The 16828-nt window shown below is 49.8% G+C and overlaps 1 protein-coding gene across 4 annotated transcripts in view; it reads left to right on the plus strand.

Annotated features, from left to right (window-relative positions):
- The first annotated feature begins 5763 nt into the window (after window positions 1-5763).
- The window catches only part of Alpk3 (alpha-kinase 3), a 47919-nt gene continuing 36854 nt past the window's right edge, over window positions 5764-16828 (plus strand). For 2 of the 4 annotated variants that reach the window (XR_015632810.1, NM_001191895.2), the window contains 3 exon segments: window positions 5764-5940; window positions 12090-12128; window positions 15812-15933. Coding sequence is in view for 2 of the 4 variants with exons in the window: in NM_001191895.2 (NP_001178824.1) it covers window positions 5798-5940; window positions 12090-12128; window positions 15812-15933 (304 nt within the window). In the remaining 2 variants the exon portion in view is untranslated. 4 annotated transcript variants of the gene reach the window in all.

Genomic DNA, 16828 nt, shown 5'->3' on the forward strand with positions numbered 1-16828 from the left:
GTTGCTTGTCTTTTGCTCCTTGCTTGTCTCTGCTGGAAAGCCTTGTGTTCCTGGTGTATCTCCTGGTCCGAGGTCTTGCTTCATCTTGAAAATTACCTGCTGCTGCCCCTTCCCCAGACCCTGGGCTTTTGTGTTTGTTTGTCTGTTTGTGTGTTTGGAGACATGGTCTTCCGTTTTAGTACAACCAAAACTCACTATGTAGCCCAGGCTGCACTTGGATTTGTGGCAATCCTCTTGCTTCAGCCTTTCAAGTGCTGAGATGACAGATGGGAGCCATTGTACCTCACTTCCCTGGGTCTTGTTTGAAGAGTTAGACAAGAAGAAAGAAAGGAAAAGGGTCAGTTTAGTAGAATGTGAATGGATGGTCAAGCTGCCAAAAACTAGATTCAGGTTGGGCACCATAAATAGTGCTCTTGCCCTGAGTAAGAGGGAGTCCGTAGCCAGATTCTAGGTTAGATACAAGATGGATTTAAGAAGGTCAGGACCAGGGCCACAAGATTCCTGAGTCAAATAGTTTATCTTAGTCAGGGCTTCTATGGCTGCAATGAGACACTGTGACCAAAAAGCCAGCTGGGGAGGAAAGGGTTTATTTGACTTACACTTCCACAGCACTGTTCATCATAGAAAAAGGAAGTCAGGACAGGAGCTCAGGGCAGGAATCTGGAGGCAGGAGCTGATATACAGGCCATGGAAGGGTGCTGCTTACTGGCTTGCTTCCCACGGCCTACATGGTTTATTGCTTTCTTACAGAGGCCAGAACCAGCAGCCCAGAGGTGGCCCCACCCACAGTGGGCTGGGCCTTCCCCCATCAATCACCAATTAAGAAAGTGGCCTACAGGGTTGTCTACAGCCTGATCTGATGGAGGCATTTTCTTAATTGAAGTCCCTCCTCTCAGATGACTTTTAGCTTGTGTCAGGTTGACAAAAAACAAGCCACACACAGGTGAAGTTACTGTCCACTGAAGATTATGTTCCTGTGTGTGGAGAGGGGTGGGCTGGATAAAAATTAAGGGAAAGAGCGGGTGTAGGGACTGGGGGAGGGAGGTCCAGAGCTGTCCCCAAAGACAAGTGTAGGCCTGGGAGGGGAAGGATAATGGGCTCGAACTTTAGAGGTAGAGGAATTCGTGGTGACAATGTTGGAATGGCAAGCGTTTGATTGCATTTCTCAAGGGAGGAAGGGTGAAATCTCTGAGAGGAAGAAGTCAATGTACTGGCCACTAGGATGCTGGCTGAATCACCAGAGAGGACAGCAGAGAGACCAGAGCCTGGTATACACAGCGTTCGATGTGCATGACCATTATTATTTTGTTTTGGAGTTTTTGTATTTTTTAAATATTTGTTTATTTTTATTTTGTGTGTGAATGTTTGCCTGCATATATTTATATTTATGTGTATCACGTGTGTGTACCATGTGCACTGTGTGTACACGATGTATGTGCACCATGTGTGTGCACCTCGTGTGTGTGCACCATGTGTGTATACTATGTGTGTGCCCATGTGTGTGTACTATGTGTGTGCACCATGTATGTACACGATGTATGTGCACTGTGTTTGCACTATGTGTGTCCTATATGTGTGCACTATGTGTACCATGTATGTGCACTGTGTGCACCATGTGTGTACCTTGTATGTGCGTACCATGTGTGTGCACAATGTACGTGCTTGTTGCTGGTATAAAACAAAACATCAGATCTCTGAAACTGGAGTTGCAAGTGGTTGTAGGACACCATGTAGGTGCTAGGAACTGAAGGCTGTCCCTTTAGAGCAGCAAGTGTTTGTCACTGTTGAGCCATCATTCCAGCCCCCTTCTCTTTTCTTTTTGAGACAGGGTCTCTTGTAACCAGGCTGGCCTCAGACTTGATATGTAGCTGAGAATGCCCATGAGCTCCTAGTCTTCTTGCCACAACCTCCAGAATGCTGATTGTAGGCATCCATGTCTCTGCCATCCCAGTGCCACAGAGGTAGAGAGAGCAGGATCTCTGTGGGGCACTGTCGAGCTGAATCAGAGAGCTCTAGGCTCAGTGAGAGACCTGATCTTGAAAATCTAAAGTGAGGAGACCATGGATGGTGGTGCACTCAGGAGGCAGAGGCAGGTGGATCTCTGTGAGTTCAAGGCCAGTCTGGTGTACAGAGTGAGTTTCAGGACAACCAGGGCTACCCAGAGAGACCCTGTCCCGAAAAACCAACAATGACAAAAACGTGGAGCGCAGTTGAGGAAGACACCCAATGTTGACTTTTGGTTTCCCAGCATAGCATATCTATATGTACATGTGCACTCTTACAGCGACACTGGGAAGCAGGATCCCCCACAATAAAGTCCATTTGTCCTCTATCAGCATTCATACCTAACAGCAGGCCCTGACTGCCTTCCACAGTACTGCTTCCTCCTGCAAAGCTGGACCTCTGTTCCTCTCAGCTCTCAGCACTGCCTCCAAAGTTCTAGCAATGGATTTGTGGAGACTGGTTTTTCTTCAGGTGTGAGAGTCTCATGAGGGCAGAGACTACAACACATTCATTTCTGTTCCCTCAGCATCTGGCATGAAGCCTGACACATGGTAATTATGGTTATTTAATGAAAATGTGCTGGAGAGCCATGGTGGTGGTGAACAAGTGTGATTCCTGGAAGGCTGCAATGGGTGACCCATGAATTCCAGGCCAGCCAGAGGTATGCAGTGAGACCTTCTCAGAAAACAAATGGGCAGGAGGGATAGCTTAGCAGATAAGAGTATTGGCTACTCTTCCACAGGACCTTGGTTTGATTCCCAGCATCCACATGGCAGCCTAACTTTAACTGTAACTCCTGTTCTGGGAAAGTCGATGCCCTCTTCTGGCCTCCATGGGCACTGCATGCACATGATACCCAGGCATGGAATTCATGCAGGCAAAATACCCATAAACACACACACACACACACACACACACACACACACACACACACGACACAACCAAATAAAAACAAACAAAACCTCCTTGTGTTCTAAATGAGCAGCCATAAGCTCAAGGATTATAAACAGAACGCCTATTCCCCTTTACAGAATAAAATCTAAAGACCAAGGGCCCAAGGTCACACAACTGCTCCGGGAAGTTGCATGAGTGTCTGGATTGCTAAGCTGGTCCACACTGGACAACACTTTCCATGATCCCTCTTCTGTTGCTGCGCTGCAAACCTAAGAGGAAAGACATTTCGTATCTCTCCATCCCTGAGTTCTCTGACACCCCTTCCTTAGCTTTACCCCATCACCAGGGACTTCAGTAAAAAGACTGATTAGATTGTCAGATCACAGAAGCTGGGAAAAGACTAAACAAGAAGGAAAGGGAGCATGAGAAAAATGAGTTTTAACTAAACCAAACCAAACCAAACCAAAAAATGTGTGTGTGTGTGTGTGAGAGAGAGAGAGAGATTTTTGCCTTTCTGGGCTGGCCTTAGTGGTTAAAAACTGACTGATGTTCATGAGGACCTGGGTTCCATCTCCAAAGCCTACATGGCAGCTAATAACCATCTATAACTCTACTTTCAGGGTATCCAAGGTCCCCTTCTGGCCTTCATGGGAACATTCATGTAGTACACAGACATACCTACAGACATACTATGTTTATACACCAATATATATAAAATAAAAAATCCCCCCCCCCATTTTGCCTTTTGCATGGAGAGGACTTTAGACGTTTAGAAAAGGTAGAGAAACAGTGACTCATGTCTAGCCCCACAGTGTGCTAAATAAACTAGGCCATGTCCAGTGACTGCTTCTGTGCTTCTCTGTCTCCTTTACACTTGAGTGACATGCATGTCTCTTGTATTTACACACACGCCTTCCTCCATCTGGAATAGCGTCTCCCTCCATAGTCTACTTGGTGAGCACCTATTTTTAAAATCATGTTCAAGCTCTAATTCCTTCCTAACCAAATCCCCAGATAAAACTAATCGCTCTATTTCTTTACACTTCTATGCCCCTCTCTCTACTTCTGCCCCTTGCTTGTTGCCCCTTGCAGTGTCTAATGTGTTGGTCTATCTAGTTATATTGTAACCTCTTTGAGGTCTAAGATCATGTGACCCCAGCTGGCAAAGATTAAAAGGCTGGCATTGTGGCTGGAGGGCTCTTAACACACGCATCTCCAGAGACCCAAGAACGAAGATGAACAGGGGCGTGTGCTCACAGCACAACCCTCTACCTAAGGCTTAGGGATCCTTGTTGAAGGGGGAGTGGAAAAATTGTAGTAACAAGAAGTTTCTGTAACATTGTATCTCCTAAAAATGTCAGAAATTATACCCGTGAGGTCTCACCAGCATGGCTGCCTAAACATGAAGGGAACAGGGATGATACAAGTAAACATGCTATCATGAAACAGAGAAGGCTCACAGGGCCTCAACCCTAGACAAAGAACTATAGGCAACTAAGGAATGCCAAGAGCCGGAGGGATAGTCTTCCCCAGGGAAGAGCACACCAACTGGTTATCCAGTACCGAATGATCAGCCCTGAAAATGTACACACAAGTAACATTATACAGACAGACCAGGTTGTATTCATGTATTTAGGAATGCATACATACATGTGTGTGGGGGTGGTTGGGTGGGAAGGGGTGTGTAGCAACAATTAAATATTTGTAGCAACAATTAAAGAGGCTATGAATTTGAAATAGAGCAAGCAGGAGAGCAAGGGAGAGTTTAGAGTCAGGAAAGAAAAGAAAATATAGGGGAAATAATGTTAATTTTTAAAAAAAGCGTCTGCTTCGAAGCAGATCTGATAACCCCAGTTTGATCCTCAGGCCCTGTATAGCAGAAAGAGGGAGAAACTCTCAAATGCTGTCTTGTTGTCCAGGACTGTTTTCCAAACCAAACTGACACCATCTTCCTAAGCTCAGCCATGTCTACTTACAAAAGATCCTCTCAGCTGGGCTCAGAAAAGGAGGGGTGCAGAGGGTCATGGGACCCTCACCCAACTAGTCAGCCACTCCTCCCAACTGGTTAAATGCATTTTTTTTTTTAAAGAACGTTTTGGTAAGTCAGGAATGAAGGCACACACCTGTAGTCCCAGCACTTGCTTGAAGCCAGGACAGAGAGAAGACAAACAAATATTTTGGTGAAGATCTTTAATTGGCACAGCTGGGTCTGTGGTCAGAGACAGATAAGCCCACTGTGGTCACTCCCAAAATATAAGCACCAGGTTTAAGCTGTGCTTAGCAGCTTGCTCTGGAAAGGTTGAAAGATAGAATTGTTTTTCTAAGCATTAGGACTTGGCCCATTTCCCTCTTCTGACCTTAGGAAATGGAGCCTGAAGGGGTTGAAGATGTTGGATTATTCTCGAAGCCTTTGATGAGCCACTAATATATGCTAGATACTGGTAAGGGTTTTGGGGAGACACAGAATGTGTCCACAGGAATCTTGGGATCCTTTGGATAGAAGCAGGTCACTGATAGAGGTGACAGAATATGTCTAAGTAGTGGCCCAAGGACCACTGGCCGGTGGTCGTCAGTGTGGCTCCTTTCAGGATCTATTTTAAGCCCTCCTCCCCTAGGAGAGCTACGATCTATGCTACCCTCCTTTCTACATGTTTCTCTGAAAACTGGGAGGGAACCAGAAAAAAAGTTAAAGGGAGGCCGGGGCTCTAGGAACCCTTTCTTTCTCAGAGTCTGCATTCACAGCGTTTCTCTGCAGGCCTCCCTGGCTCCCTGGTCAAGCCGAGTAGCCGCCCTAGACCGGGGGAGGGACAGCAGCAGGTGACAGCAGCCCCGGGTTATAAATAGGGGTGCGCGTCAGCGTCGGGCAGGAGCCGGGGCTGGAGGCAGGGGCTGCGGTGCCATGGGGTCGCGGAGGGCCTTGGGCCGGGGCTGGGGCCTGGGTGGTCGAGCAGGAACCGGTGGAGATGGCGAGGACGACGGGCCGGTGTGGACTCCTGGCCCAGCCAGTCGCAGCTACTTGCTCAGCGTGCGGCCGGAGGCTAGGTGAGTCGCTTTGGGCCCTGGGTTGCCCCAGGCTGCTCTCTCCCTTGGGTGGTGGCCGGGTGTGGTCAGGCTCTCAAAAGAGCTCTGAAACCTGGAGGCCTGGGTGAAACCTGTGCCTTCTAACTTTTTCAACCCTAAGGCCCTGAGGTCTGGGAACAGAACCAGGCTAGAAGTGACCCTCGTGGTACCCTTTTGACCCCTGGAGGGCTTGAGGGCCTGAGGGCCTCAAATGTGTGGCCCGAGAGAAGAAAGCCCCCGTTCGGGGTGATTTTACAGGGGCCTGAAGACTTTCCTTATCTCCCTCACCCACACCAAGCTACTCCCAGGGCTGAATTCCACAGCGAGTGATAAAGAGATCCAGGGTGTCTGAAATTCCTCAGGCTTCAAAGGAGGGGAAGCTGCTGATGGGTGGGGGTGGGGGTGGGGGGCGCCAGTGGAGACTGTTTAGCTCAGAGTTAGAGATCAGCCTTGTGATAACTGAAGTTCCTCCCCTAGGCCCAGGGCTTTGGCCTTCCAGCTCTGTGTTGTGTCTGGTTGAGAGGAAGGGGTGTCAGGTGGTGGCTGTTGGCCCTGTCGGAGGAACCAGGGAGGGATAAACTCTGAGGGAGTCAACTGCCCTGCCCAGAGGGGACCCAGTAGGGATTGGGCTGCCACAGGAGGGGTGGGGCGGATGAGCCTTTTGCTGGCCTTGCAGTGAAGACGTCTGGAGGCTTTGTTTTAGGAGTTAGGTTATTCCTAGTCGCTGAGGCTACACAGACAATAGACAAGCTCTCCCTCCACCAGACGCTCTAAGACGCAGATGCTGTAAAACAAGCACACACACACACACACACACACACACACACACACACACACACACACACACACACACACACACACACCCGAGACACAGACAATAGACAAGCTCTCCCTCCACCAGACGCTCTAAGACGCAGAGGCTGTAAAACAAGCGCGCGCGCGCGCGCGCGCGCACACACACACACACACACACACACACACACACACACACACCCCGAGACAGAAACTCCCTGCCCTTTGCGGGCAGCTCAGCTTCCCTCTTCTCTTGAGCCCATTCTCCGAAAGGAAATGTAACAGGGTGGGTCCTACAATAGGCTAAAGCTTAGCACCAGACTTTGGCTTGTGTAATGCCATTCTCTGAGACACTGTCTACAGACTTCTGCTCTCTGCTTAAAACAAACAAACAAACAAACAAACAAAAAGCACAAATACAGGCAGTAAGCACAGTCAGGAAAAGCCCTGGGCACTTCCTCCTGGATCGACTGAGTCCTATTGACCTTGGAGTTGGAAAAGTTCAAGTGTAACCGGAACCTGTTTCTGCATAAAACCCAGCACCATGGCGTCACGTGTTTGGGGCAGGACTGAGGGCTGGTACTGTGACTAAGTCAGACTCAACCGGGTTCCTGGGTTGCTGGGGGTTGTGATGGGGCACCATTTCCTCAACTGTTGGCCCTGCGGGACATTGCAGGGAGATGTGGACATTTATTGTAGTCCTTGGTGGAGCTGCCTGCCCAGAGACAGCCTTGTGGCTGTGACTTATCGCTTATCTCACTTGTCACTGTGACTTATCTAGGCATTGCTTCTTCCTGCATCTGGCCTTTGTCAATAGCAGAGAACAAGGAGAAGGAGAGGAAGCGGGATTCTTCTTGGAGATGGAGCAGCAGAGGAAGGGAAGGAAGGATGGTTTGAAAGCCAGGCAGAGGGGACTGGGTTCTGGGCTGTTAGGAACAAGGCTGGAGGCTGCTTCCTGGCTAAGCTTGTTTTTATGGTGTGCCAGCCAGAGGGCGGGAAGTAAGAAAAGTTTGTGTGGCTTGAGTCCTTGGACCTTAATAGGGGCACGGTTAGAAGACTGTTCTTGTTGGGTATCTGAAGGCTCGGGACGGGAGCAGTGGGAGAGGATTTTCTCATCTTGGACTTGGGACAGGTTCCTCTGTACTTTTCCACGTCCTGCCAACTGGCTACAGACCCCAATGGGTCCCGACAAGAGCAGCCAGGTTTGCTTGGCTTCTGGAAGAGCCTGTGGCCTAAAAGGATTGTGAAATGGGGGAGGGACGGTTCCCCCAACTATGGAAAGGCCTGACGTGTATTGGAGGAGGGAGCTGCGCGGTAGGCTGCCCCTCAAATGACTGACCACCTGTGGAGGTGGAGAAAGCCGGAGAAACAAAGAAGAAAAGGGGTCCCTTGAGGACTTCGCTAGCTCTGCCCAGCTCCATCCCAGGGTCCTGGCCGAGAGGCGAGTTCTGCCCTCCTTCATTTTGGATCCAACATAGTCTGGGTCTGCAGAGCTCTTTTTGGTTTTGTCGCTGTTGCTGCTGCTATTTTGTTTGTTTTGAGGAGCAGGGTTTCTCTGTGTAGCTCTGGCTATCCCAGAACTCACTCTGTAGACCAGGCTGGCCGGGATTACGGGTATATGTCACCACCATCTGGCTTGCTGTGAAGCTCTTAAGGGGTCCTTTCCATGGGCTCTGAGGCAGGGCTTTCCCTGGGAGCCACGTGGCTGGGACTCCAGAGTCTATGCGCCCCACACTTCCTGCCTGCCCCATGGTCTTTAGAGGCGTTTCTAGTTTCATTTCAGTTCAAGGATGTTCAGTGCTCTCGTAGGTCCAAGGCAGATATTCCCACGTGGCTGTCCTATCTGATAGACAATCTCACCCAGCTGTGAGGAGCTCACCCCTCAAGGAGGGCAGCTTGTAGGTAGGCTATGGTACTTTAAAGAATTGAAGCTGAGAATAAGCGTACTGACTGATCAGCTTCTGTGTGACCTCAGAAGTTGTCATGTCCCTGGCCTCTTGTTTCACGAAGGCCCTGATCCTGTTGGCTTCATAGGAACAGAAGGGCTGAGACATTGCTCCCGACCACTTTGAAACAACCTCTGCCATTCCCCTTGGGTAAGGCAGGTGTCTAGGGTGTTAGGGAAACTAAGGCATTGGGTCAGAAATTTCTGGAAATCTTTTATGTCCCAGCATAGAAGGAAAGTAGCCAGATGGGAGACCCCCAGCTTCCATGCCTGTCCCGTTCTTCTAGGTTTATTCTGTTTGAGCCCTGAATTCCTATTCTACAACAGAAGCATGACAAGAACTCTAAAACCCTTCAGCTCCAATGTTAGCTGTCTCTGATGCTCCCTGACCCACCCCATCCTCCACAAACCCAGAAGCTCCACTGCTCCAGATTAGTCGGCCTCAACAGACCCACTCCACCCCTTTTTTAAAGATTTATCTATTTGTTATATATGAGCACACTGTAGCTGTCTTCAGACACACCAGAAGAGGGTATAGGATCTCATTACAGATGGTTGTGAGCTACCATGTGGTTGCTGGGATTTGAACTCAGGACCTCTGGAAGGGCAGTCAGTGCTCTTAGCCACTGAGCCAGTTCTATAGCCCCAGACCAGCCTGGGGCTGAGGTGACCAGGTGCCTATATGCCCCTCAGATTCTCTGGCCTGATTAACATGTAAGGTAAAAGCCCTATACAATGGCTCTAAGAGAGCTTACTTGCTTTTCCCAAGGACACAAGATCTGGTTCCCAAGATCCAGGACGAGCCTCACAACTGTAACTACAGCTCAAGGGATCTGACACCATCCTCTGGCCTCTGATGGCATCTGCACACATTTGGGCATCCTCCCCACCCCATACACATAACTAAAAATAATACAAATCAGGCTAGAGTGATGGCTCTGCACTTCAGAGCATATGCTGCTCTTTCAGAGGACCTGGTCTCAGTTGCCAGCACCCACACTTGATGGCTCGCAACCACCTGTAACTCCAGCTCTAGAGGATCTGATGCCTCTGTCCTTGTGGGGCACCTGCACATGGGAGACACGTGCACACATACACACCCACACCCACACACAGACGCACGCACACACACATTCACACACACACACATACACACATACACACATATACACACACGCACACACACATACACACGCACACACACATACACACACACACACACACATACACGCACGCACGCTCAAAACTTAAAAATAATAAAAACAGACCAGACAATGGTGGTGCATGCCTCCAGCACCCAGGAGATAGGGGCAGGTGAACCTTTGTGAGTTCAAAACCAGCCTGGCCTATAGAACTAGTTCCAGGACAGCCAGGGCTACACAGAGAAGCCCCGTCTTGAAAACCCTGCATTAATTAATTAGTCGAATAAGTTCAAAACACCTTAAATAAGCCTTAACAAACAAACATGCAAGGTGAGGCTTGACTGACGGCCGAGCGAGGAAGCAAAGCTGCAGGAGGAACGGAGAGGACTCCCTGTCTCCGGCTCAGCCTCTTGCCCATGTGGAGGTGGAACCTGCCATTTTCCGTTGTAAATTAGAAAACTGGCCCAATGCCTCTCCTTCCAGGGAGGAGGTCCAGACTCAAGGGGAAATCTCTCAGTTCCAAGGAGAGGGACAAAGGTGGTGTGGTCAGGGAAGGCTAGAGTTAGCCAGTACCTCAGAACTAAGGGAGTTGTGCCCATACAGATTTTTAAGGCTCCAAACAAAGGTGCCTGTGGTATGTGTGCCCTTTTCCTGACCCTTCTGCAACAGCAGCTCCCTCGGTGGGGAGGGGGGTCATCCTGTTCAAAATGCTGTTGCTTTTCTCCTCCCACCTCCTCTCATAAAAACAATCCCGACTACCCATTGCATGGGTAGCACTGTGTTTTGTAGCTTCTACAGCTGCAAAAGGACCTAGATTTGAAGGCTGTGTGGGCAAGAGTTAACTGAGCAGAAGGGAGGCAAGAAATGGTAGCCTTCGGTGTGGCCTTGCCAGTTAGGGTTTGGCTGTAGTAGAGCCTGGATGTTGGCAGGGATGGTAAGAAGACCACTGAGGATCTTACTTGCTGACATTGAGCTGAGTCTGCACACACTTGCAGTGGGCATACTGCTGCGACATTTTCTACAGAGTAGCATATGACGCCAACTGTGGTGGTGTTTGCCTGTAACCCCAGGAGGCTGAGGCAGAAGGATCACTGTGAATTCAAAACTAGTTTTGGCTACGCGGTAGGTTTGAAGCCAGCCTGGGTTTTCATGAGGCCTTGTCCCCCCAAAACTAACCAGGCAAGCAAACGGGGTAACAAAAATAAGACAAACCCAACAATGAGGGGATTATTGATAACGAGGGCTGTTAAGTGTGGAGCTGTCTGCATTTAGATCCGAGCATAGTAACAACAAGAGAGTGTTAGAAAAGGAGAAAGAAGTGATGCTTGGATTTGTGGGACAGAAGGAAGAGGTCAAGATGGCGGGCCTGGAGCGTAGGAATTTGGAGGAATGCTGTGGCATCCAAAGAAACCCCACATGCAATGGAGGAGGATGGGTTATGGGGAGATCGGATTGTGGGCTCTCCTGAGTGCCAGTGAGCAGATTTAGGGGGCTCTGAAGAGTGAAGGGGTGAGCATGGGTGGGGTGGCTCTTGCCATCTCCCAAAGACCTGAGATCTACTGGAGGAAGAGGTCAAAGATGGCTCACACCAAAGGGCTGGTGCCCCACTTACACATGAGTCTCCTTCCCCCAAAGGAGGATGCTGGCTCTAGTGTGTGCCTGGTCTCTAAGCAGGATGGGATGCCGGATAGAGGGAGCTGGTGACTCTGGCTCCCGCTGAATTAACTGCTTGGTGTCCCCTCCTCTTCGCTCTCCCAGCTGGTTTGCCTTGCTCTTTAACCAGACTTTAACCTATTAATGGTGGGTGATCTCCAAGCCACCTGTCTGTGCTGGATTTCCAGGAATGCTGCTGCTCTTTCTCGAAGGCAAGAATTGAAGCCTCAGCTACCCGAAGGCTGGTATGCTGTGGGCGGGCGGGGGATAGACGTAGGCATCCCTCTTAGGAGAGAGACTCACGCCCGATGTACACCTTTCTCTCATAGTACAGCCCCCAGGGACCTCCGTCCTGCCTAACAGATTTCCTGGACTCCGCTGCACTTAACGAGCTCTTGGTTTCAGATATATTGGTGTCCAGCAGTGAGGACACTTGCTGCTAACAGGAGCCGCCAACTAAGACAGCTGGTCCCTTTTAATAGAAAGGCCTTTGGGTCTCAGATGGTGGCTGATTAATACTTTGTGACTGTTGTTGATTTTGCCTCCTCCTCCTCTCCTTGCTTTTGGGCCTAATGATTCCATTTACTGTTTTTGCTTAGCTTATCAAGCAACCGGTTGTCTCACCCCAGCTCTGGAAGGTAAACGCACATTGCATTCCATTCTCCGACTGCTTTTGAGAGGCCACTGGATGACTGCTCTGTTCACTAACCAGGCTGCATGGGGTGAAGGGAGGTCTGGATGGTGCTGGGGAGGGCGTAAGAGGGTACTCACATGGGCCGGGGTCGCACAGGGACCAGCGTTGATGCTTGCATGGGCTGCCCTCTGCCCTCTGAACAGACACCGAGGGGATGGAACAGGCCGGAGCCCGGTGCCTAGCTTTGGATACCTTACCATCTTCCTGTGATAGCGACCCTGTCTTTACACGTTGCCCTGCCATCCTGTAATTTCACCTGCCACCTTCTCTTCCTTTACATTTTCCTTTTCATCGGCCCCTCCCCACCCTCAGCGACCCAGAACTCTGCAAGATCAGAGGCGACCTTACTGTCCTGTGCTTTCTCTGGCACTCAGGAGCCAGCTCAGAGCCTGAGGGAGTCTCTGGTCAAGGTTTGCTGGGGGAGGAGCTGCCCTTTCACCTGCGGACAGGGACTGCTCTCCTGCCCCGGCTGAACTGACTGTCAGCATCAGAGCCGGACCATTTCCTGGCTGCTTCTCACCAGTTGGGCCCCATCCCAGAATGGGAGATCGGGAAGAGTTGGCTACATTTATTTTTCACACAGAGAAAGATTCCTGACTAGCCAACTGGTTTCTGAATAATTCCTCATGTCTGAAGACATGATTAGTTAGTTCTTAGCTAGTGTGGTTAGTCCTTGATGGGGATGAACACAGAGGAAGCTTTCGTGGGGGAGGAAGAGAGACTAGCTCACATGATTCAGAGTGATGTGGAAGTGCTGGGGCCCGGGGACAGGTTATTCACAGGAAGGCAAGCAACACACACCAGGTCAGGGCTAGGCTCCTTTAACATCATGGAAACCACCGATTCTGGGATCCTTTCAAGGTACATATTAGCCCATGATACCAAATCATGGAACTGGAAGGACTTGGAAGTGTCATGGTCGTAAAGACCGTTAGTTACCAGATGTGTGTGGATTTCCTGGTTTCTCAGGCGCCTGGAGAGGTAACACCTGGAGTCTAGTTCACAACAGAGTAGAGGATAGGGACAGAAAGCTGTGGCAACCAGAAGCCTTGAGGTGGTCAAAAGAACAGGACAATATGGGGTGGCTTTTCCTGACCCAGCCTGATCTACATAGAAAATTCCAGGCAGCCCCAGCTACACACTGAGACCCTGTCTCAACAAACGAACAAAGGTTCCAGAGTAAGACGAGGTAGAAAGACTCCACAGTGGGTCAAGGCTCTCGCTTGACTTTCAAGCCTGGGGCTCAATCTCTAGAACTGATGTAAAGGTGAGGAAAAGAGAACCACAAGTTGCCTCCAACTGCCACATGTGTGCTGTGGCCTTCTTGGGCCCCACCCCTCCTCCTCTTCACACAGTCTCATTCTCATTCTCTCTCTCTCTCTCTCTCTCTCTCTCTCTCTCTCTCTCTCTCTCTCTCTCCACACACACACACACACACACACACACACACACACACACACACACACACTTGCTCTCTCTCACACAAAGTAAATCCATAAATTTAATAAAACCCCAAGTTTGCTTCAAATGATGAGCAAAAACCAAACCAAAACCCAAACAAACAATGTATTTAATGTAATAAGGATTTGCAGCAGTTGGCTATATTTAGCTTAGAATTTTCTAGAAAGTTCTCCAAAACCAGAAATTGCTATTAGTATGACAGCAGCAAGAAACATCTTCAAATCAGGTGCGGTGGTGCATGTGTTTAATTCCAACACTTGGGAGGCAGAGACAAGTGGATCTCTGTGAGTTCGATGCCAGCCTGGTTTACAGAGTGAGTTCTGGAATAGCCAGGACCACATGGAGAGATCCTGTCTTGGAGGAGGAACAAGTAGAGGAGGAAGGAGAAGAGGAGGAGGAGGAGGAGGAGGAGGAGGAGGAGGAGGAAGAGGAGGAGGAGGAGGAGGAGGGAAACGGGAGCAGAAGAAAGAATAAAGAAGTAGAAGAAAGACAAAAGAACCCTTGATACATTTTTAGGGATGTAAAGCACAGGTTACTTGGAAGGCTGAGACAAATAGATCACAAGTTCTAGACTACATATCAACCCACTGTCTGAAAAAAAAGAACGAAAAACATTTCTAGATATTACATCGGAGTGTTCAGGGAGCTGATAGTCTAGCTACCAAGAGGTGCTCTATTTCTAAATGACGTAAAAGGGAAAGAAAGCTGCTGATTCTCAGCGAGAGGATGCACCAAATGCAACTCGTAAACCTGGCCCAGTCCTCAGGTACATGAGCGGGAGCTCCCCATCCTGGGTGGACCTTAAAGGGAGGACTCAGCTAACTCTTCAGTACCTAGGGCCTGCATTCCTAGACACCATCGATGCAAAAGTCTTACTTGATTTAAAACACTTCCCGAGATGCAGACTTTCTCAAGTGCAGAGTAGTGTTTCCAGAAAAGACGCATTGAGCACGGAGCCTTCTCTCTGCAGAATATGTAGGGTCATACACTGTTTGCTTGTGTCCCTCACCTCTCCCTCTGTACCTGATGGGGAGTCATGGGCAAGAACATATGGCTGTGGGGTCCTCCCCCATCATCGGAAGCCCAGAGAAAGGCAGCTTGGAGCGATTTGTCCTCCACGGTTCCTTCTGCTTCTGTTGATGTTTCCCCTCACGGTCCCAACTGCTGCTCACAGAGTGTGTGCCTGGGAAGGGGAGGAGGGCGGGCACAGCTTGTGCACCACACGACCTGGCTATGTGGTTGAGCTTCACGCCTGGGAATGCACTGTCTTTGCTGGCCCGTGGGAGGGTTTGGTGCCGAGGTCTGTTTCCTGTGCTCAGAAAGGAGTGGACTGTAAGCCCTGAGGACTGTTGGTGAGTCTGGGGTAGACACCGCAAGCCCATAGATACAGCTGAATTCTACAGGAAGGACTTGACCACAGGGAGCTCTGGCTTGCTCAGGAGTCAGTCTGTGGCTCTGCAGCGCTGCGATTCCCGGGTTTGTTTTCAGTTCAGCACGTGGTGTCTGTAGGTGGAGCAGAGGACCCACACCGGCTGGCTAGTACTAGCTTATAACTCCGTGTGGCCTCAAAATTCATTTGATGGTCCGTAGAGTCTCCTTCAAGGCCAAGGCCCTGGCACTGGCAGCTCATTCTTCATCTACCACAGCCTGTGTTGGCACTTTTCTTCTGAACCTGAGCTCTAGGATAGGGTTCCATGCCTTCAGGACCTCCGAATCCTTGAGGGTTAGCTGGCCTTTCCCCCATGGGTGTGGCTGCGCCATGCTCCATCTCCGAGTCCTGACCTGTCTACACGTATGTATGTCTAGTGTATGTCTCTCCTACATGCTAGCTTCCCTGGAGGTGAAAATGGACTATGAAGCCAGCTCCCTGCCATCCCCCAGTAAGGGTTTGATGGCATGGATAGGGCTGTACTCTGGTGTGCCCAGGAGCCTGGCCCGTTGTCAGCTACCTATTGTAATAGCCCTGGGCTGAGATTCCGCTCAGCCCCTTAGTGTCCACCCCAACCTGGCCAGGAAGCCCAGGCGTTCTTGAATAAAGATTTGCTCAGGTATGCCCACGAACGCTGGCCACAGGTGGCTGGCAAACGTGGTAAGACTCACACTTGGCATGGCAAGGCCAGAGTGTATTTTGTAGGGAGGGCTCTAAATGGTCTTTGCTTCTCCTAGGAGCACCTTCTGCTCCATCATTGCTCAGCTTACAGAGGAGACCCAGCCGCTGTTTGAGACCACACTCAAGTCCCGAGCTGTGTCCGAAGACAGTGATGTCAGGTTCACCTGCATTGTCACAGGTAATGAACGATGAGATTGATATGGTCTCAATCAGGGCTCCTGCACAGAGCAGGGTCTTAGGAGGCTAAGCATAGGCGTAGAGGACAGGTGGGTTACGTGTACTACACCAGTTGACTTCAGCTTTTTTTCCCCCTCATTTTAAATCTCTGTGTAGGTTGGTGTCCCTTTTTCTTCTTCTGGAACCCTGTGTGTGTGTGTGTGTGTGTGTGTGTGTGTGTGTGCATGTGTGCGTGCATGCATGAGTTCGTGAGTGCATGTGTATGTGTGTATGTGTGCACGCACATGCATCCATGAGTGTGAGTGTGTGTGCGTGCATGAGTTTGTGAGTGCATTGTGTGTATGCACACACATGCATGCATGAGTGTGTGAGTGTGTGTGCATGCATGAATGTGTGAGTGTGTGTGTGTGCATGCGTGAGTGTGTGTGGTGTGTGTGTGCGCATGTATGTGTGTGAGTGTGTGTTTGCACGCACGTGCATGCATGAGTGTGTGAGTGTGTGTGCATGCGTGAGTGCATGAGTACATGAGTGTGTAAGTGTGTGTGTGTGTGTGTGTGTGTGTGCGCGCACATGCTCGTGTGCTTTGCCTTTCTTCTTTAAAACCTGTGTCTACGGCTGAGATCGTGGCTCAGTTGGTCAGTTGGTACAGTGCTACCTAGCATACGTGAAGCCCTGGCTTTTACTCTCAGCATCACACGAACCTGGCACAGGTCTGTAATCCCAGCACTTGGGAGAACAAGAAGATCAGAAATTTAAGGTCATTCTAAGCTACATAATGAGTTTGAGGTAGGCCTAGGCTACATGAGACCCTCAAAAAAATAGAAAATAAAGACAATGAATCCCCCAAACTGTGGATTCTTCCCCTTCAAGTATACTCAGAGTATTGATGACTGATC

Source organism: Rattus norvegicus, chromosome 1 (genome assembly GCF_021556685.1).
Source record: "Rattus norvegicus strain SHRSP/BbbUtx chromosome 1, alternate assembly SHRSP_T2T, whole genome shotgun sequence".
NCBI lineage: Eukaryota > Metazoa > Chordata > Mammalia > Rodentia > Muridae > Rattus > Rattus norvegicus.